This window comes from Rhinoderma darwinii, chromosome 1 (assembly GCF_050947455.1).
Source record: "Rhinoderma darwinii isolate aRhiDar2 chromosome 1, aRhiDar2.hap1, whole genome shotgun sequence".
In the NCBI taxonomy this organism is placed as follows: domain Eukaryota; kingdom Metazoa; phylum Chordata; class Amphibia; order Anura; family Rhinodermatidae; genus Rhinoderma; species Rhinoderma darwinii.
Window position 1 is genome coordinate 479,496,027 of NC_134687.1, and position 22,147 is coordinate 479,518,173.

Consider the following 22,147-nt stretch of genomic DNA (forward strand, 5'->3'; position numbering starts at 1 on the left):
TTACACTGAACAGTTATTTCAGAGAGACTGGTTGCCAGGCATGAACTGCCTCACAGCTACAGCCTTAGCAACCAACCTGCCTCAAATTACCCAGAACTAGCACTGAGCGGAGACTAGAAAAGAGGCAAGGAGGCTTGACAACTCTTTGCTCTTTTTAATTTAGTAAAATATTACAAATTATCTTATACATTTAGTTGGAGAACCTCTTTCGAAAAAAAAAAAAAAAAAAGAAAAGAAGAAGAAGCCCTCAAAAGGTTGATGGAAAAATTGTACACATTATGGCTTTTGGAATGCACGACAAAAAAACAAATTTACAATGCCAAAGTAGTAAAACATAAAATAACCAAATTTTAGTAACACCGAATTAAGTTAGTCCCCATGCACACGTCCGTGCCCGTAAATCACAGCTAGCTGCAGACGGCCGCCCGCATTTTCTGGCTGTGCTCGAATACAAAGTATGGGAGCACGGCCCGTAAAACATGAAAAAAACGGACATGCTCCATGATTCCCGGCAGTTCTGTGGGCACGGACACCCATCCATAGCGATACGGAAAGGTGTACGCGGGCAATAAAACTGAATGAACCTGTAATTATGGACCGTAATTGCGGACGATTTTACGGTCGTGTGCATGGGGCCTTACTATGTAATTTATACTGCATGGGGAACGGAGAAATTTTGTTTTTTTTTCCATTCCTCACCTAAAATTCATAAAAGTTATTCAATATATTATATTTACCCCCAAAAAAAAAAAAATGTGAGTTTTCAGAATGCAGAGATGACACTGCATATATTACTACTGCGCGCTTGTTTTTATTTAATACACTTTAATGGATAATTAAGGCTTTAAAAGGGGTTATCCCATGAATCATAGCAAAACGAAAGAAACGCTGTTAATAGCAGATTTAGGGTATGTGCACACACACTAATTACGTCCGTAAGTGACGGACGTATTTCGGCCGCAAGTCCCGGACCGAACACAGTGCAGGGAGCCGGGCTCCTAGCATCATACTTATGTACGATGCTAGGAGTCCCTGCCTCGCTGCAGGACAACTGTCACGTACTGAAAACATGATTACAGTACGGGACAGTTGTCCTGCAGCGGGGCAGAGACTCCTAGCATCGTACATAAGTATGATGCTAGGAGCCCGGCTCCCTGCACTGAGTTCGGTCCGGAACTTGCGGCCGAAATACGTCCGTCACTTACGGACGTAATTAGTGTGTGTGCACATACCCTTAGAAGTAATTTGCAGTGTTTGTTGCTTCCATGTGCCCCCTTGGTTCTGTTACTAATCCAAACTGCTGGGGAGGGGGCTCTGGACATCAGACTCCTTGATCTTTTGGCAGCTGACAATATAGTCGCTTCTTACTTTCCAATCCAGTTTAAGGGTGTTCAGGGCGGATATGCTGCGTCAAGCTGCACAGCGTATCCGCCCTGAACACCGCAGGGAATGCCGTCCGAAAATCTGCACCATATTGTGGTGCATTTATTAGTGCGGAATTTCTGCTGCAGAAAGCAGCGCCGGAAAAAACAACCTATGAATACTTACCCCCTTCCTCTCTTCTGTGCGTGGTCCGGCCTCCTGGGAGGACGTTGCAAGCCCTGTGACTGCTGCACCCATAAGCACCCTATTGAATTCAATGGGGAAAACCCGCAACAGTAGAGCAGCGATTCCGCAGCAATTGACATTCTGCGGCTGAAGAAACCGCACCGCAGGTCAATTTATGTGCGGTTTTTTTGGCCGCTTTTTGGGGGTGAGATTTGTTGGAATCTCACCCACACTGCTGCTACTGTAATACGCAATGAATCAGTTGCAGAAAATCCAGTGTTTACACCATTTAATCACATTATTTATAGCACCATTTACAGCCCAGTACCCACCATGCATGTCCATCATCCCTGGGGAAGAGCTATTTTCTGGGGTGGTCAGTTCTGAACCACATTTCTCATCTTTTGTTTTCTTTTTGTTCTTAGTCTTCTGAATGGAAAGAAAACAAAAAACATCACAATATTTAAAAAAGAAAACAAACAAAAAAAAAACAAAAAAACAACATCTTTCACAAATGTCAACCTATCTCAAACCGCAAACGAGGAAAATCCAAAAGGAGTTAAGAGGAAAAGAAAAAGGAATTAAATAGAAACTATCCAGGCATAGATCACCCTGTGAGCAAATATATACAAGTGTAGATTAGTTAGTATTTTAAGCCTGCAATCTTTACATTACACAGTAAGCCCTTCCATAGGCATTAATACAATAAATAATAAAATAGTAAGTTGATTTTCTTGAACTGTTGAAAAACCTATCAAATAAAAGCACTTGTATATACTTTGCAGAAAATCAGAAACTGTAATGTTAAATGTCAACACCATAGACCGTGATTAAAACAATTTCCTAGCAGTAAACCCTAATTTTTATTCGAATACTCGGTTGTAAATAGTGATGCCACACTATATAGAGACGGAGATACAGAACAGATGGTCTTACCAATACCCAGTTCTCACTTGCAGACTGATATTGACTCGCATGTGTTTCATTTCTGCGACAAATGTTCCAGCAATATCACCACCTAGGGCCCCCTGACCTCATAGGCATTTCAAAGTTTCCATAGCAAGTTTGAAAATCTGATCAAACCATTTGCAATTAGAAACAACATCTTTCGCGGTAACGGTTTTATGCGGGATGGCCAAGTGTGTAAGATGCTAAATAAATTTCTATTTGACTATTGGGTAACCGTAGTAAAAAAAAAAAAGAATTAAGACAAAGTGACAGAACAAATTACATTTTGGATATCCATTACAGATTGAAAAAAAAATGCAGCAATCTAGAGTTTCCTGAAATGCGGTCTTATAAAGTAAATGTAATATTGTGACTGCACAACATGTCAATTAGATTCCGCACTTTAATAGAGAGAAAAGGAGCTCCATGAGCAGCAATCCAGACAGATACCATTTTCTAATATGCAACTTGTTCCTTCTTTTTGCACCTATCGCTGGACTTCTCAGGGGTAGGGGGCTGTGGTGCAAATAAGAGCATGTCCACAAAGTGATCTATGCGCACAAGTATCGAGAATATAAAACAGATGCTTTTGCACTGCAGCCCTACCACAGATCCCCAAGAAGGCATATTTAGGACAGGGTGCATATTTATTTTCCGTTCTCTATATAGTGCCAACATAACCTGCAGCACTGAACAGGTTGTCACCATTTAAATTAGCCCCGGTCCCCAATGAGGCTCACAATATAATGTTCCTTTCTCAGCCACACAAAATAGGGCTGATGCCCTAGGAAAACAATGAATACATTAGTATGTTTTTTTGGCGTGTGTTGATGAAGAGTCCGAGATTGGATTCTAAACCAGGACCCAAGTGCTGCAAAGCAACAGCACTAGTCATATTAGAAAGTGGCACTTGTCCCGACTGCTACCTATGGGGCAGTTTTTTTTTATGTCTAGGAAGCCTTTAAAGGCTATGTACAACTTCAAAAGCAATTTTTAATAAAAATAATTTTTACTTTTTGAGATACAGCAGCTTTGTATCCTGTATACAGAGCAGCTGTATCTAGCAGGTCTGCGGGACTGACTGATTCAGTGACAGGGGTTCTGCGTGATCGAGCGGTTACCGATCATATCCAAGTTCGGAACTTAGATCTGATAGGTTACAGGTGGATCCTGTGTGTCTTCCGCTGACCCTGCACCCGTCCGTCCTGCAGATTCAGGTCTTCGCGCACGATACAGCTGCTATGTATACAGAATACAAAGCAGCTATATCTCAAAAAGTTAAAATAATTTTTAATAAAAAGTATTTTGAAAGATGCACCAATAAAACTGACATTTTTATTTAAAGAAAACAACGTTTTCAAAGGTGTACATAGCCTTTAATGAAATAAATCTACGTAAAGGAGTGATGAAAGCTGAAATACTAGACTACAAATGCATCATTTCATGTGAAGAAATTGCGATCACAATAAGGCCATTATCCACATTGTTTTTTCAATATATCGGCATTTAGCAACATAATGCCGAAGTTTATAGGACCACAAATAACTTAAGTTACATGACCTTTTTTAGGTCACATTTAAAATGACATAAAGATGCAGTACATCTAAGAATACTAGGTTGGTTTATTTTAACTAGAACTTGAGCTTTCATCATTAATAAATCAGCAAATCCAACAGTTAGTGTCAAAGTAGTAAATAAACCATCATGCTTGTTTGTTAGTGATGAACCCACTCCCTGCAACATTAAAAACACACAATAGTAGAAAAGACAGTATCTGACTTTTCCACAGGGTTTTGGTCGCCTCAGAAGTCCCGAATTCTCATCTGTCACTTTCAACTCAATCTGAAGGGAAAGAAATGTACAGAAATAAGTGACTGGGTGTAGAATTCTAGTGCAATTGATGTGCATAAAATAAAATGTTACCCCCTAAAGTGAGACCAGTTCCCATCCTGCAGAATAACGTTCACAAGTTAATTCACTTTTCTAGTAAACACTACGAATTTTGTCAACCTTGTTGTCACGATATACAATCCCCTTTCATTTCTTCACAGAGCAACCAAGATGGGGCAATATCATTTTCCAACATGGCAGCAAGCATTTTTGTTAGTGTGTGAATAGATCAGGTTGGCCTGGCTAATTGTAAGGCACTGTTTTGGCATTGTAGAAGAATTAAAAGGAATGCAGACATTAAATAGTGCGGGCACAAACGCCAGCTGACGAGGGCATGTTCTATTAATAGATTAAAAAGCATTGTTCACTTTGGAAGATTCCCTTTTAAAGCATTTGGCTGACAAGTAGCAGATCAAAGGGTTTGCCGATGCTGGAACCCCCATAAATATCTTTAATCTGTAGGGAAACCCAGAAGTAAGAGTTGCATTTTTCAGCATAAAATATAGCCATATTAAGCAAAACAATAAGGCAAATATCCTGCTCTATACAGAAAAGGCTTCTTCCATTCCTCATTCTGCTCCAGGGAGAAAAAAATAAAATAAAAAATGAACCATTTTTTTAGTCACAATGCAAGAATAACAGTCGTATTCGTTTTTTATTTACAGGTTATGCATGTGAATATATATATATATATATATATATATATACACACACACACACATACATACACACACACACTTTTTGATCAAAATGTGCACAAAAGAACCTCCCTATTGTAAGTAGATTTAGCATGTAATGCATACTTATTTACATTTAGCGGTTTAGGTGACGATGTTCGCATGTGCCGTCGCCATTTTTTTGTGTGCTTTTCTTGATACAATGCGGCTAGACATACAAATATAAAATCACTGAACAGGCCATACTTGCTCATAAGGGCGGGTACGCACACCACCGCCCAACAGGACGCAGACAAAACACAATGCTACGTAGAGGGAGATTAGAATTGTGTTTTGTCTGCGTCCTGTTGGGAGGTGGTGCGCGTACCCGCCCTTATGAGTAAGGATGGCCTGTTCATCGATTTTAAATGAATATACTTTTTCAGTAATTTGTTAGACATACAAATATGTCCATTTGGATAGCATACAAGTCAATTAAAAAATAAATAAATACAATTTAAAAAAAAACTAGAAATGTCAATCTTTAATTTATTGTCTAAATAAAATCTTACATCATCCGTTTTCGGCTCAGCAACCGGCACCCACTTGTAAATCCTTAGAGAGGTATCGCCAACAGTTACCCATTTCTTTTCCCTGGAAAATAAAACCGAAAATAAATGTGTGGCTACTTGATACTATAAGGGCATCTCACATACGTCATAACTGCATACTCCGGATTACTTTCAATATCATAGTCACATCAGGAAGGTACAACACTGGTGGTTCTGCAGAGAGCGCTCTCTCAGTCTGTGTGTGTTCTCGCGGGAGGGAACACAGGGCAGTCCTCCCTGACACTGTCCGTAGCTGATTGGACAGTGTCAGAGCGAAGACATCACGCCCCCTTGCCATTTAGATAGAAAACGCCCCATTGACAGTTCAGGGGCTTATTTACATATTGGGCGCCAAATAGAACGGCACCGATATGGAAATCACGGAGGAAGTTAGAAAAATTATTTCACGTGAGACAGTGTTTGTGAAGCCCTGCCTATTACATGCTGCACATGTGTGGGCAGGTGAAGGACCTTAAAGGGTCTCTGTCACCACATTATAAGTGCCCTGTCTCCTATATAAGGAGATCGGCGCTATAATGTAGGTGACAGCAATGCTTTTTATTTCGAAAAACGATCTATTTTAAACCACTTTAAGGCCTCGTTTACACGAGCGTGATATACGTCCGTGCGACGCGCGTGCTTTTCACGCGTGTCGTACGGACCTATGTAAGTCTATGGGGGCATGCAGACAGTCCGTGATTTTTGCTCAGCGTGTTTCCGCTGAAAAAAACTCACGACATGTCCTATATTTGTGCGCTGTTCGCGCATCACGCACCCATTGAAGTCAATGGGTGCGTGAAAATCACGTAGGTCGCACGGAAGCACTTCCGTGCGAACAGCGTGATACGCGCAACAGCTGTCAAACTCTGAATATAAACAGAAAAGCACCACGTGCTTTTCTGTTTACAAACATCCAAACGGAGTGTCATAATGATGGCGGCTGCGTGAAAATCTCGCAGCCGCGCATCATATGCTGATGACATACAGAGCTGTTTAGTGCCTTTTGCGCACGCCAAATGCCGCGTTTTTTGTGTGCGCAAAACACACACACACTCGTGTAAACCAGGCCTAAGAGCGATTTTTAGCTTTATGCTAATGTTTCTTAATGCCCAAGTGGGCGTGTTTTACTTTAGACCAAGTGGGCGTTGTACAGAGGAGTGTATGACTCTGACCAATCAGCTTCATACACTTCTCTCCATTCATTTACACTGCACTAGCGATATAGTTATATCGTTATGTGCAGCTACATACACAAACACTAACATTACTGCAGTGTCCTGATAATGAATATACATCACTACCAGCCTGGACGTCATGTGTACTCAGAATACTGACACTTCTGAATCTTTTCTGTGAGATTCCAGCAAGGCAAACGTAATCTCGCGAGATTACGATGTAACCTGTCATTTCAAACGAGATTACGCTTGCCCTGCTGGAATCTCACAGAGAAGATTCAGAAGTGTCAGGATTCTGAATACACATCACGTCCAGGCTGGTAGTGATGTATATTCATTATAAGGACACTACAGTAATGTTAGTGCTTGTGTATGTGGCTGCACATAAGGTCATAACTATATCGCTAGTGCAGTGTAAATGAATGGAGAGAAGTGCATGGCGCTGACTGGTCAGCGTCATACACTCCTCTGTACAACGCCTACTTGGTCTAAAGTAAAACACGCCCACTTGGGCATTAAGAAACTCATTAGCATAAAGCTAAAAAAAAATCGCTCATAAAGTGGTTTAAAATAGATAGTTTTTCTAAATGAAAAGCATTACTGTCACCTACATTATAGCGCCCATCTCCTTATGTAGGAGATAGGGCACTTATAATGTGGTGACAGAGCCTCTTTAAAGAGAACCTAAACTAGGCCGTGGCCGTAAGAGTTTTTGCATAAGGGACATTTATGACATATCCAATGAATATGCCATAAATGTCAGATAGATGCAGGTCCCACCTATCTCTACAACGGGGCCCCCTAAACCCTGTTCTAGCTTTCTATGTTCCCGCTGATGCTTGTGATTTCCGACCATATAAAGAAGAAAACAGCGCAGCTCTCTGAGCTACGCTGTTTCCGTAAGTCCCATAGAGGTGAATGGCAGTTACAGATAAAGCGTAGCTCGCATGCTACGCTGTTTCCGTAACTACCATTCACTACTATGGGAGTTACGGAAACAGAAGCTCAGCTAGCTACATTGTTTTCATCTGACATGGTCGGAAATCACACGCTTCAGCGGGAACACAGAGCGGTAGAACGGGGTTTAGAGATAGATGCGAGTCCCACCTCGGAGACCTGGACCTATCTGACATCCACGGAATGTCATAAATATGTCCCTGATGGGAAAACCCCCTTAAAGTCACCACATTATAAGTGCCCTATCTCCTATATAACGTGATTGGCGCTGTAATGTAGGTGACAGTAATGCTTTTTATTTAGAAAAACAATCTATTTTAAACCACTTTGAGCGATTTTTAGCTTTATGCTAATGAGTTCCTTAATGCCCAAGTGGGCGTGTTTTACTTTAGACCAAGTGGGCGTTGTACAGAGGAGTGTATGACGCTGACCAATCAGCGTCATGCACTTCTCTCCATTCATTTACACTGCACTAGCGATATAGTTATATCACTATGTGCAGCTACATACACAAACCCTAACATTACTACAGTGTCCTGATAATGAATACACATGAAATCCAGCCTGGACGTCATGTGTACTCAGAATCCTGACACTTCTGAATCTTTTCTGTGAGATTCCAGCAAGGAAAGCGTAATCTCGTTTGAAATGACAAATTACATCGTAATCTCGCGAGATTACGTTTGCCTTGCTGTAAATCTCACAGAGACGCTACAGACGTGTCAGGATTCTGAATAAACATCACGTCCAGGCTAGTAGTGATGTATATTCATTGTCAGGACACTAAAGTCATGTTAGTGTTTGTGTATGTAGCTGCACATAGTGATATAACTATATCGCTAGTGCAGTATAAATGAATAGAGAGGAGTGCATGACGCTGATTGGTCAGCGTCATACACTCCTCTGTACAACGCTCCCTTGGTCTAAAGTAAAAACACGCCCACTTGGGCATTAAGAAACTCATTAGCATAAAGCTAAAAATCGCTCATAACGTGGTTTAAAATAGATCATTTTTCGAAATAAAAAGCATTACTGTCACCTACATTACAGCGCCAATCACCTTATGTAGGAGATAGGGCACTTATAATCTGGTGACAGAGCCTCTTTAAATTGTTAGAGGCTCTGTCACCAGATTATAAATGCCCTGTCTCCTACATAATCTGATCGGCACTGTAACGTAGATAAGTGTTTTTTATTTTGAAAAACGATAATTTTTGACCAAGTTATAAACTATTTTAGATTTATGCTAATTAGTTTCTTGGTAAAAAGTAAAAACACGCCCAGTTGTCTTAAGAAACTAAATTAGCATAAATCTAAAATAGTTTATAACTTGGTCAAAAATGATCGTTTTTCAAAATAAAAAACACTGTTATCTACGTTACAGTGCCGATCACATTATGTAGGATATAGGGCACTTATAATCTGGTGACAGAGCCTCTTTAAAGAGGCTCTGTCACCAGATTTTGCAACCCCCATCTGCTATTGCAACAGATCGGCGCTGCAATGTAGATTACAGTAACGTTTTTATTTTTAAAAAACGAGCATTTTTGGCCAAGTTATGACCATTTTTGTATTTATGCAAATGAGGCTTGCAAAAGTCCAAGTGAGTGTGTTTAAAAGTAAAAGTCCAAGTGGGCGTGTATTATGTGCGTACATCGGGGCGTGTTTACTACTTTTACTAGCTGGGCGCTCTGATGAGAAGTATCATCCACTTCTATTCAGAACGCCCAGCTTCTGGCAGTGCAGACACAGCCGTGTTCTCGAGAGATCACGCTGTGTCGTCACTCACAGGTCCTGCATCGTGTCAGACGAGCGAGGACACCGGCACCAGAGGCTACAGTTGATTCTGCAGCAGCATCGGCGTTTGCAGGTAAGTAGCTACATCGACTTACCTGCAAACGCTGATGCAGAATCAACTGTAGCCTCTGGTGCCGGTGTCCTCGCTCGTCTGACACGATGCAGGACCTGTGAGTGACGACACAGCGTGATCTCTCGAGAACACGGCTGTGTCTGCACTGCCAGAAGCTGGGCGTTCTGAAGAGAAGTGGATGATACTTATCAGAGCGCCCAGCTAGAAAAAGTATTAAAAACGCCCCGATGTACGCACATAATACACGCCCACTTGGACTTTTACTTTTAAACACACCCACTTGGACTTTTGCTAGCCTCATTTGCATAACTACAAAAATGGTCATAACTTGGCCAAAAATGCTCGTTTTTTAAAAATAAAAACGTTACTGTAATCTACATTGCAGTGCCTATCTGCTGCAATAGCAGATAGGGGCTGCAAAATCTGGTGACAGAGCCTCTTTAAAGAAGATTTGTACCGGGAAAATAAAAAAACCACACCATTAAAGTGTGATTAAACTTAAAAAAAAACCAAAAACTTTTGACATGTCATAGTGAATCGAAGCGGTGGAAGCAGTTGGGTTAGCGCTGTGCAGCTTAGTTTCTGGACGGCTTTCTGAGAGAGCAGTGTACGAACTCATACTTTCTATTGAGCCCATATACTGCTCCGAGAAGAGCCGATCAGAATCGAAGCGGCACAGAGATCACCCGAGCGCCTCTGGTCCACTGACCTCTCTCTCTCCCCCCCCCCCCCTCTTATTCTTCACCCCTGACACTCCTGGTGTCTGATGTTTCTCTTCCTAAACAGCCCAGCACCGTCCATACATGGACAGTTAATCACCTGGGGACACTCCGGTCACTTATTACATGACTGCAGGCTGCACATCCAAGACATGAGGGATATCCTTTACTGCAGCGCCCCAGCTTCGGCATTCCCAGTATGTGGACCCCAATGCAATGTGGCCCCTTCATACATCCAAGTGCTACCAGCAGTCTGGACCTCCCGGAGGGAAAAGCGGAGTCATCTCCCTGCAGTGAATACGGCTGGAGCAGCTGATCACCATGTCACCGATCCCCCTCCTACCAACACACAGGAGGTGATAACTACTCATAGAACACCTCACCGCACTGTGGCGCTACCAGGAGCTGCAGAGAGAAAAGCTGCAGGCAGACTAGCCTAAAGCCGATGTCCGTGCAAAGATGGAGCTGGGCTTCAAAGCGGGCAGTGTTCTCGCTGTCCGTCTCCAGTAAGAGGGGGAGCGGGACACTCACTGGCTCTTCATCCCTAAAAGGGTGCAGTGTTCTCTATTGAAATTCTGCCTGCCACCACCAATTCTTCCCGTGACTCACCACTTAGGCTCTAGTCACATGAAAGGGTCCGAGTGTTTTGCATCCATTCAGTTTCTGTTCCGGGCCGTGTTTCCATTTTTAATGGCCGATTTTGACCCGTTTTGCCTCAGGTTTTTTTCCTGTCCGTTTTAAAAACAGATGAATTTCATTTGTAAATTTTCTGCCACACCCTGCCATCTGTAGGTAGTGCCACACAGACCCCCTTGTTGGTAGTGCCACACAGACCCCCTGTACATAACCACACCCCATAGATGGTACCCCCCCTACCTTCCTGTAGGGGACAGCTCCAGGAGAAGTCCCTAACTTTACTGTCCATATATGGACAGTGTAGTCAGGGACTTCTCCTGGTTCGGAATCACCGGTGATTCCGCTTCAAAAGTCACCGACGCCACAGTCCATATATGGACAATGAAGTCAGGGACTTCTGAAGCGGAATCACTGGCCACAGCGCCGGGGATTCCGCTGCAAGAGTAGGGGACAGCTCCAGGAGAAGTCCCTGATGTCACTGTCCATATACGGACAGTGACTTCTCCTGGAACACAATCCCCGGCCACAGCTTCGGCCGAGTGAATAGCCCCATTCGGGGTCTATTGTTCCTACTGCGGCCATTCAAAGAATGGCCGAGAGTCCCTGTCATGTGAATAGGGCCTAAGGCTCTATTCACACGACAGGGTCCGGGTGTCGGGCGATAAAAACGGCTGTTTTGGTCAGTTTCTCTCTGCCATTTTGCATCCGTTCTGGGCCAGGTTTCCATTTTTAACGGCCGATTGTGACCCGCTTTGGATCTGTTTTTCACTGTCCATTTTAAAAACTGATGAAGTTCACTTGTCCATTTTTTGGGTCCCAACCCACTAAAAACACCCAAAGAAGGTCACATGATCACCATTTGCTCTTGCTTTCAGAGTATAGAGAGCTTGATCTGATCCCTCTGCTTCTTTTCATTGGTTTCTGGCTTTTCTGCTATTTTTTACTTGCTACCATGTCCTCAACCATTGAACCGTGTACTACAGCTGTGGCCAATTTCTCGGCAATTCAGACAGCAATCGCAGATGTTGATGCCCCCTGTAGATAGTGCCACACAGCCCCCCTTGTAGGTAGTGCCACTGTAGCTCCCTGTAGGAGCGGAATCCCTCTGGCCGGGGATTCCGCTTCAGGAGTTGCCCCTGATGCCACTGTCCATATATGGATAGTGATGTCAGGGGCTCGAGCTAGGTGCTGAATCGCCCGCCTCTGGGATTACACTCCTATAGGGAGCTAGTGGCGCCATCTACAAGGCAGAGAGGGGTGGTGCTATCTACAAAAGGGCTGTGGCACTAACTACAGCAAAAAAAAAAAAAAAAAAAAAAGGCTCCTCCTCACAAGCACTTCGCACTGTGAGGAGAGAGCGAGTGGCAGAAAGCATGGCTGTCACTCGGATCACATCCAAGTAACGGCCCCATTGACTTCCATGGGAGCAGTGCAGCCGTGAGAACGGCCCAAAATAGGGCATGTTTCATTCTTTGACAACCCAGTTTACCGGGCCGTCAAAAAAATTGGCCGTGTGAATAGCCCGTGTTAATTTGGGGTCTGTTTTTACTGCAATTGTGTGATTAGGGCCTTACTTCTTTTAAAGTAGCTGAAGTCCCTGGTCAGAGCATTGGGAATGGCTTCCCCCTCTCTGAATCCTGATGCTCTGTCCGGGCTGTCTATCTCTGCCCAGGGAAGCTCCAGTGATTACGGTCCATAAACTGACAGTTACATCACTGGACCTTTTCGACGTATAAGTTTAATACATACACTTACATATCCCATTGTAAATATGTATATTTATTTTACTAGATACTGTTGTAGAGAATAGCATAGTGTACTACGCTATTCAATACCTTCTTTTTGGAGTATACCAGACAGCGGCCAAAAGGTTGTTCTTTTGGCCTTTATCGGGCTAATGTAACCACATGGACACATTTAAAGGGTGTTTTCCGCTGTACACGCTAAACGTAGATGACAAACATGATGTGAACAGGGCCTGAAACAGCCCAATAGGACAACTTAGCAAAAGATTTATTGTCCTGGAAAAGCAGAATGACAAATATGGCTGCCACAAAGGCGGCCCATTCATACCTTAGATACTGAAGTGCCAAATTTCCCTAGTAAGAAATCAGAGTGGATAGTGAATCTGCATTTTTAACACACACACACATATATATATATATATATATATATATATATACACACACACACACACAGTTAAGTTATGGTAGGTGGGAATGCTCTTTAAATGGCTAAAAGCTTAATTATTGTGCAAACCACCAACCAAAGTGATCGGATGTCTCTTAACACTGTAGAAACTTCTTGGCCATTTAAATGACTGCCCAATAAGCAGCCTTAAGGTCATCCCACAATAAGACAGCAGCTTCCCATTGGCTGCTGTATGGCTGACCAAGGTGTCCATTTCACAATAAATAGCAAATGAAAATACTGTTGATGAAACTTTGTAAGGCAGATGCGAGTGCTGCACAGATCGCTCATCCGTGGCTTAAAAACGTCTAAAGATTTCGCACAATCCACGCTTAGATCGCCGTGTGATGGAAGACAAAGGAAGGTTGTGTAATGAAATCAATGTGTAAACGACGCTCGTCCCGTGTGAAAATCCGCAGCCTCCTCCATAGCACACGTGTGATGATCGTGTAAACACGGATCCTGAAAGCCGGAGACGTGAGGGCCAAATCGGGCTCCTTTTATATACGTGTGTGAGAGATCAGCCATGCAGCCGCACTTCCTCCTCCTGCCTCATCTTTCTTCAGAACAAGAGGACGGGGGAGGAGGGAGCTCCGAGCCTCAGGGCCAAAGCGCTAAATTTAAAAGAAATCTACGAGCCCCTGATAAGAGATATAAATAAGAGCAGAGAGGGAGCGCTCCGCAGTCATCAGGGGAGGACGCTGCGGGAAGGCACCGGAGCGGTCGCAATGGGCTGGGGCTTCTCTCTCGCCGGCTCTCACTGAGCTGACATGGCTGCCGGCTTTGGCGGGAGCTCGGAGCGCCTATAGAAACTGTATAGTAAAGCGGGCTCTAGGAGGCTCAGCAGTCCGCATAACGCCGCTTTCCACTCACGCCGCGTCCGTCCCCGCTGCCGTCACCTCCCTCCATTTCTCCTTTGTTGTCCTTTTTCTTACCATTTCCGTACTTTTTCAATGGCGGCCATAACCCGTTTGATGTCATCTTTAGCTCGGCTTCGTGTCTCGGCTCTGACCGAACGTCCCGACATGGCTGCAGCGGGTTATCAGGGAGGGGGAGAGGAGGAAGAGTCGCCGCCGGTTACTTGTAGCTTTCTTTGCTCTCTCACACACACTCACATACGGCCGAGCACAGCACAACGCGCATGCGCAGTGTCTCGCCTGCCGGGACTCGCAGCGGGGGGATGGGAAAGGGAAGCATTGCACACCCACAATTACAATGCAACACTTCTGCACCCTGTTTTTTTCCATCTATATCTTAGGGGGATGTTGGGGAGAAATACTGGTGTAAACTGTAAAGAAAAACCTACATCTTTTGTAATTCTATTGTAAGTTGCTATATAATTCAGTTGTAGGCTACCACAGATAAGGATGTGGAAGAGTATGGACAAGGAAAGTTTTAGATTTGTCTAGAAAAACACATATGAATGCGGTCGTGCATCGGTGGCCAGAGTATTTTATCGCCGGTCTAAAGCTGACCATAGGTCCGTCTACAATGTGGCTGATCAATCGTACGTCGGATCGTTCCTACAAGCGACCGGACCATCGACATTCCAGCCAAAATGGGAGGTCAAGGAAATACGTAAAAAAAGTTTCCCATATTTTTCCATATTAAAACCTGTGTAAACTAAAGACGCCACGCCTAGAGCGGTTTAAGGGAACATTAGACATACACATGCGTAAAAAAAAGATCCCATCAATTTTGTCTCGAGTTAGGCCTCCTTCACATCATGTTTTTGTCTTCCGTCGGGAGGTATATGTCAGGAGGACTGGACGTATACCATTGACGAAAGGCTGCCACCTATCCCACGGTATAGGCATACAGTAGAATACGTTGCCTGAAATGCCAGGCAGAGCGCTACCTGAAACACTGAGCCTGGTGTTGATCCTGACGTCACTGTCCATATATGCGCAGTTCCTGGCCTGAGCATTGCAAGTGCCCTAGGGAAGCCCTTGACGCTATTTTAATGTCAAGAGCTTAAGGGTATGTGCACATGACCATTTTTCAGGCGTAATGGAGGTGTTTTTACGCCTCGAATTAAGCCTGAAAAGACGGCTCCAATACGTCGGCAAAGATCTGCCCATTGCTTGCAATGGGTCTTACGATGTTCTGTGCAGACGAGCTGTCATTTTACGCTTCGCTGTCAAACTACTGCGCATAAAATGACGGCTCGTCAAAGAAGTGCAGGACACTTCTTGGGACGTTTTTGGAGCCGTTTTCTCATAGACTCTATTGAAAACAGCTCCAAAAATGGCCGTAAAAAACGCAGCGATAAACGTGAGTTGCTCAAAAAACAGCTGAAAATCAGGGGCTGTTTTCCCTTAAAAACAGCTCTGTATTTTGAGACTTTTTTACTCTGTTTGTGAACATACCCTTACAATGCCAGGGTCACCGGCAAGAGCATCAAAGCACTCTGGCCCTGGAGAAGCCTCTGACATCCCTGTCTGTATATATGGAAAGTGATGTCAGGAACGTTACGATGCCTGAGTCCCTGGCCAGTCTGTATCCAGCTATCAGCTACCATTCTGTATCCAGCTATCCACTACCAGTTTGTATCCAGCTATCCGCTACCATTCTGTATCCAGCTATCCACTACCAGTCTGTATCCAGCTATCCGCTACCATTCTGTATCCAGCTATCCACTACCAGTCTGTATCCAGCTATCCGCTACCATTCTGTATCCAGCTATCCAGTACCATTCTGTATCCAGCTATCCGCTACCATTCTGTATCCAGCTATCCGCTACCATTCTGTATCCAGCTATCCACTACCATTCTGTATCCAGCTATCCGCTACCATTCTGTATCCAGCTATCCACTACCATTCTGTATCCAGCTATCCGCTACCATTCTGTATCCAGCTATCCGCTACCAGTATGTATCCAGCTATCCGCTACCAGTATGTATCCAGCTATCCGCTACCAGTCTGTATCCAGCTATCCGCTACCAGTCTGTATCCAGCTATCCGCTACCAGTCTGTATCCAGCTATCCGCTACCAGTCTGTATCCAGCTATCCGCTACCAGTCTGTATCCAATTGTCTGTATCCAGCTATCCGCTACCAGTCTGTATCCAGCTATCCACTACCAGTCTGTATCCAGCTATCCACTACCAGACTGGTAGCAGATAGCTGGATACAGACAAGTAGTGGATAGCTGGATACAGTCTGTATCCCGCTATCCACTACCAGTCTGTATCCAGCTATCCGCTACCAGTCTGTATCCAGCTATCCGCTACCAGTCTGTATCCAGCTATCCATTACCAGTCTGTATCCAGCTATCCACTACCAGACTGGTAGCAGATAGCTGGATACAGACTAGTAGTGGATAGCTGGATACACTCTGTATCCCGCTATCCACTACCAGTCTGTATCCAGCTATCCGCTACCAGTCTGTATCCAGCTATCCACTACCAGTCTGTATCCAGCTATCCACTACCAGTCTGTATCCAGCTATCCGCTACCAGTCTGTATCCAATTGTCTGTATCCAGCTACCCGATACCAGTCTATCCACCTATCCACTACCAGTCTGTATCCAGCTATCCACTACCAGACTGGTAGCAGATAGCTGGATACAGACTGGTAGCAGATAGCTGGATACAGACTAGTAGTGGATAGCTGGATACAGTCTGTATCCAGCTATCCACTACCAGTCTGTATCCAGCTATCCGCTACCAGTCTGTATCCAGCTATCCGCTACCAGTCTGTATCCAGCTATCCGCTACCAGTCTGTATTCAGCTATCCGCTACCAGTCTGTATCCAGCTATCCACTACCAGTCTGTATCCTGCTATCCGCTACCAGTTTGTATCCAGCTATCCGCTACCAGTCTGTATCCAGCTATCCGCTACCAGTTTGTATCCAGCTATGCGCTCCATTCATTTCTACGGAGCTGCCGACACAGACCCCGGAAGTCCGAGGTTTCTCATGGAGAACTTCAGGGGACTTTCGGTCCCCCGTTCTCCCTATCGCTGCCAGCGATCACACATGTATCCCCTATCCTGTGGATAGGGAATACATGTCTTATGTAGGAACAACCCCTTTCATGGCACAGCGAGGAGATACCTCCCTGCTCTGCCGTAGTATTCAGTGGCGTCTCGCTGTAGCAGCCATAGCGGCAGCTAGTGGAGCCTGCAGCCATGGTGGGGACCCGTGCCGGCGGGCGACACGGGCCCCCTCATGCCGGGGGCCCCGTAGCAGCCGCTACGGCTGCTATAGCGGTAGTTACGCCACTGTACCAGCCTGTATCCAGCTATCTGCTACCAGTCTGTATCCAGCTATCTGCTACCAGCCTGTATCCAGCTATCTGCTACCAGCCTGTATCCAGCTATCTGCTACCAGCCTGTATCCAGCTATGCGCTACGAGCCTGTACCCAGTAATCCGCTACCAGTCTGTATCCAGCTATCTGCTACAGCATGTGTCCAGCTATCTACTGCCAGTCTGCATCCAGCTATCCACTACCAGTCTGCATCCAGCTATCCGCTACCAGTCTGTATCCAGCTTTCCGCTACCAGTCTGTATCCAGCTATCCGCTACCAGTCTGTATCCAGCTATCCACTACCAGTCTGTATCCAGCTATCCACTACCAGCCTGTATCCAGTAATCCGCTACCAGTCTGTATCCAGCTATCTGCTAGAAGCCTGTATCCAGCTATCCGCTACCAGTCTGTATCCAGCTATCCGCTACCAGCCTGTATCCAGCTATCTGCTACGAGTCTGTATCCAGCTATCTGCTAGAAGCCTGTATGCAGTAATCCGCTACCAGTCCGTATGCAGTAATCTGCTACCAGTCCGTATGCAGTAATCTGCTACCAGTCCGTATGCAGTAATCCGCTACAAGTCCATATCTAGCTATCCGCTACCAGTCTGTATGCAGCTATCCACTACCAGTCTGTATCCAGCTATCCGCTACCAGCCTGTATCCAGCTATCCGCTACCAGCCTGTATCCAGTAATCCGCTACCAGTCTGTATCCAGCTATCCGCTACCAGCCTGTATCCAGTAATCCACTACCAGTCTGTATCCAGCTATCCGCTACCAGCCTGTATCCAGCTATCCGCTACCAGCCTGTATCCAGCTATCCGCTACCAGCCTGTATCCAGTAATCCGCTACCAGCCTGTATCCAGTAATCCGCTACCAGTCTGTATCCAGCTATCTGCTACAGCATGTGTCCAGCTATCCACTACCAGTCTGCCTCATGCTGCCTTCTTCCAGTTCGTATCCTGTTATCCACCATCAGTCTGAATCCCGTTGTATCCTGGTCTGCTGAGCCAGTCGCTACTCATACCGGGACCACGTCAACAGGTAGCAACTTGGTAGATTTCCCGCATGTGAAGTCCAGATCACTGTATGGGGGTTAAAGGGTGAAGACTGAGGAGGTTACATAGATAATGCCCTTAGAGGTGGCCTTTAGCCAGTAAAGTAGCACAGTGGGTCTACAACCTGCTGGTCATAACAAAAACTGGCTGCAATAGAAGCCTATACCCTGTTTGCAGTAGGATGCAAAAATCGTTAAGCCCCACCCCTAGCTGAAAATGGGACAGATCAGCAGGACCCCTGTTCACTCTGCAGGATTTCTACAAGACTGTTTGTTTAAAGAGGCTCTGTCACCACATTATAAGTGCCCTATCTCCTATATAAGAAGATCGGCGCTATAATGTAGGTGACAGTAATGCTTTTTATTTAGAAAAACAATCTATTTTAAACCACTTTATGAGCGATTTTTAGCTTTATGCTAATGAGTTTTCTTAATGCCCAAGTGGGCGTGTTTTACGTTAGACCAAGTGGGCGTTGTACAGAGGAGTGTGTGACGCTGACCAATCAGCGTCATGCACTTCTCTCCATTCTTTTACACTGCACTAGCGATATAGTTATATCGTTATGTGCAGCTACATTCACAAACACTAACATTACTGCAGTATCCTGAAAATGAATATACATCACTACCAGCCTGGACGTCATGTGTATTCAGAATCCTGACATGTCTGTAGCGTCTCTGTGAGATTTATAGCAAGGCAAGCGTAATCTCGTTTGAAATGACAGGTTACATCGTAATCTCGCGAGATTACGCTTGCCTTGCTGGAATCTCACAGAAAAGATTCAGAAGTGTCAGGATTCTGAATACACATCACGTCCAGGCTGGTAGTGATGTATATTCATTATCAGGACACTGCAGTAATGTTAGCGTTTGTGTAAGTGACTGCACTAGCGATATAACTATATTACTGTAAAGGATCTGCCAGGCACTACGTCTGTGGATACTCCCAGGATTAATCAGTCGACACCTGAGGCCAGACCTCTTAGACTGACACCGGCTCCCACCAATCAGGGTGGCAGGCTCAGGAGTGGGAGAGCCTATCGCGGCCTGGTCAGTCGGAGTTAGCTCCGCCCCCTGTCCATTTATACCTGCCGTTTTCTCTTCCTCATTGCTTGTTATTCTTCTTGGATTCCTGGCCCCACTGCTGACTTGCTCCAGCCTGCTTCTGCCTTGCTTCTGCCTTGCTTCAGTTCCCGCTTATCCTGCTTCGCTCTGCCCCTGGCTTGCTTCCTGCTCCGTGCTCTGCGTTTGTATACTCCACTACATCCTGATCCTGACTGGCTCGTTCACCACTCCGTTTCCTCACGGTGTTCCGTGGGCTACTGCCCCTTCCCTTGCTTGTTCCCTGCTTGTATCCCCTTGCACTTAGTCAGCGTAGGGACCGCCGCCAAGTTGTACCCCATCGCCTAGGGCGGGTCGTTGCAAGTAGGCAGGGACAGGGCGGTGGGTAGATTAGGGCTCACTTGTTCCCTTCACCTCCTTCCTGCCATAACATAATAACAAGCCTATACCTAGTCTACCATTTCTCCTACGCTGACGCTATCATGGACCCCCTTGAGACCCTGACCCAGCAGATGCAGGGCCTCTCCCTACAGGTCCAGGCCCTGGCTCAGAGGGTCAACCAGTCTGACGCTGCCATAGTAGTACCCCTCACCTTACCTCTAGAACCCGACCTCAAGTTACCTGACCGGTTCTCAGGGGACCGTAAGACTTTTCTCTCCTTCCGGGAGAGTTGCAGACTTTACTTCCGTCTAAAACCTCACTCTTCAGGTTCCGAGAACCAGCGGGTGGGTATCATTATATCCCGACTCCAGGAAGGGCCCCAAGAGTGGGCCTTCTCCTTGGCTCCTGACGCCCCTGAACTTCCCTCCGTCGATCGTTTTTTCTCTGCCCTCGGACTCATTTACGACGAGACTGACAGGACTGCCTTAGCCGAGAGTCAGCTGGTGACCTTACGTCAGGGTAGGAGACCTGTTGAGGAGTACTGTTCTGATTTTAGAAAGTGGTGCGTAGCTTCTCGGTGGAACGACCCGGCTTTAAGGTGCCAGTTTAGGTTAGGATTATCTGACGCCCTGAAGGATCTGCTTGTTAGCTACCCCTCTTTTGACTCCCTAGACCAGGTTATGGCCCTAGCAGTACGACTTGACCGACGTCTCAGGGAACGTCAGCTTGAACGTTTCAATGTTTTCCCCTCTGACTTCCCTGCGATTCCCCCCGAGGTCCCGTCTCCTCGCTCTTCCATGGAAGACTCGGAGGTACCTATGCAACTCGGGGCCTCCATGTCCCCTCGACAACGTAGAGAGTTCCGCAGGAAGAATGGTCTCTGCTTCTATTGTGGGGGTGACAAGCATCTACTGAACACCTGTCCCAGGCGCAAGAATAAGCAGCCGGAAAACTTCCGCGCCTAAGTGATCATCGGGGAGGTCACTTGGGCGCACAGGTATTTCCCGTTAATATGAAACGCAATAAAATTTTGCTTCCCTTTCAGGTCTCGTTTGGTGGTCGGTCTGCCACCGGCAGTGCCTTCGTGGATTCTGGCTCAGCTGCTAATATCATGTCTGTGGAATTTGCTATGTCTCTAAAAATGCCTTTTATTGATTTGCCTTATCCTGTCCCGGTAGTGGGTATCGACTCCACTCCTCTTGCTAATGGTTATTTTACTCAGCATACTCCTGTTTTTGAACTCCTTGTTGGCTCCATGCATTTGGAGCAGTGCTCTGTACTGTTGATGCAGGGATTATCGTCCGATCTGGTATTAGGTCTTCCCTGGTTGCAGCTGCATAATCCCACGTTTGATTGGAATACTGGGGATCTCACCAAATGGGGTAGTGAATGCCTGACGTCATGTCTTTCAGTTAACTCTATTTCTCCCCGGGAGGAGGTGAACACTCTACCAGAGTTTGTTCAGGACTTCGCTGATGTGTTTTCTAAGGAGGCCTCCGAGGTGTTGCCCCCTCATAGAGATTACGATTGCGCCATCGATTTGGTACCTGGTGCTAAGCTTCCTAAGGGTAGGATATTTAATCTTTCATGTCCTGAACGTGAAGCTATGAGGGAGTATATCCAAGAATGCCTGGCCAAGGGTTTCATTCGCCCCTCGACTTCTCCTGTAGGTGCTGGCTTCTTCTTCGTGGGGAAGAAGGATGGTGGTCTTAGGCCGTGCATTGACTATCGGAACTTGAATAAGGTCACAGTAAGGAACCAGTATCCCCTTCCTTTGATTCCGGATCTTTTTAATCAGGTTCAGGGGGCCCAATGGTTCTCTAAGTTCGATCTACGGGGGGCATATAACCTTATCCGCATCAAAGAGGGGGATGAGTGGAAGACTGCGTTCAACACGCCCGAAGGTCATTTCGAATACCTGGTCATGCCCTTTGGGTTGTGTAATGCCCCTGCCGTCTTCCAGAATTTTATTAATGAAATTCTGAGAGATTACCTGGGAAATTTTCTTGTAGTGTACCTTGATGACATACTGGTGTTTTCCAAGGACTGGTCCTCCCAGGTGGAGCATGTCAGGAAGGTCCTCCAGGTCCTCCGGGAAAATAATCTGTTTGCGAAAACCGAAAAATGTGTGTTTGGGGTACAGGAGATACCATTTTTGGGTCAAATCCTCACTCCTCATGAATTCCGCATGGAC

General features: G+C 45.5%; 1 protein-coding gene across 4 annotated transcripts in view; it reads right to left on the minus strand.

The window, feature by feature from the left end:
• Positions 1-14,351, minus strand: part of BCL7A (BAF chromatin remodeling complex subunit BCL7A) — a 31,278-nt gene extending 16,927 nt beyond the window's left edge. The window contains exons 1-4 of one of the 4 annotated variants that reach the window (XM_075834253.1): positions 14,136-14,351; positions 5,615-5,696; positions 4,276-4,338; positions 1,881-1,974 (exon numbers count right to left, since the gene is read on the minus strand). In XM_075834253.1, the coding sequence (XP_075690368.1) occupies positions 1,881-1,974; positions 4,276-4,338; positions 5,615-5,696; positions 14,136-14,227 (331 nt within the window). In that variant the 5' untranslated portion in view covers positions 14,228-14,351. Of the gene's footprint in view, positions 1-1,880; positions 1,978-4,275; positions 4,339-5,614; positions 5,697-14,135 lie in introns of all 4 variants that reach the window. The other 3 variants (XM_075834245.1, XM_075834269.1, XM_075834262.1) reach the window with 3 other exon arrangements.
• Between the last annotated feature and the right edge of the window lie 7,796 nt (positions 14,352-22,147).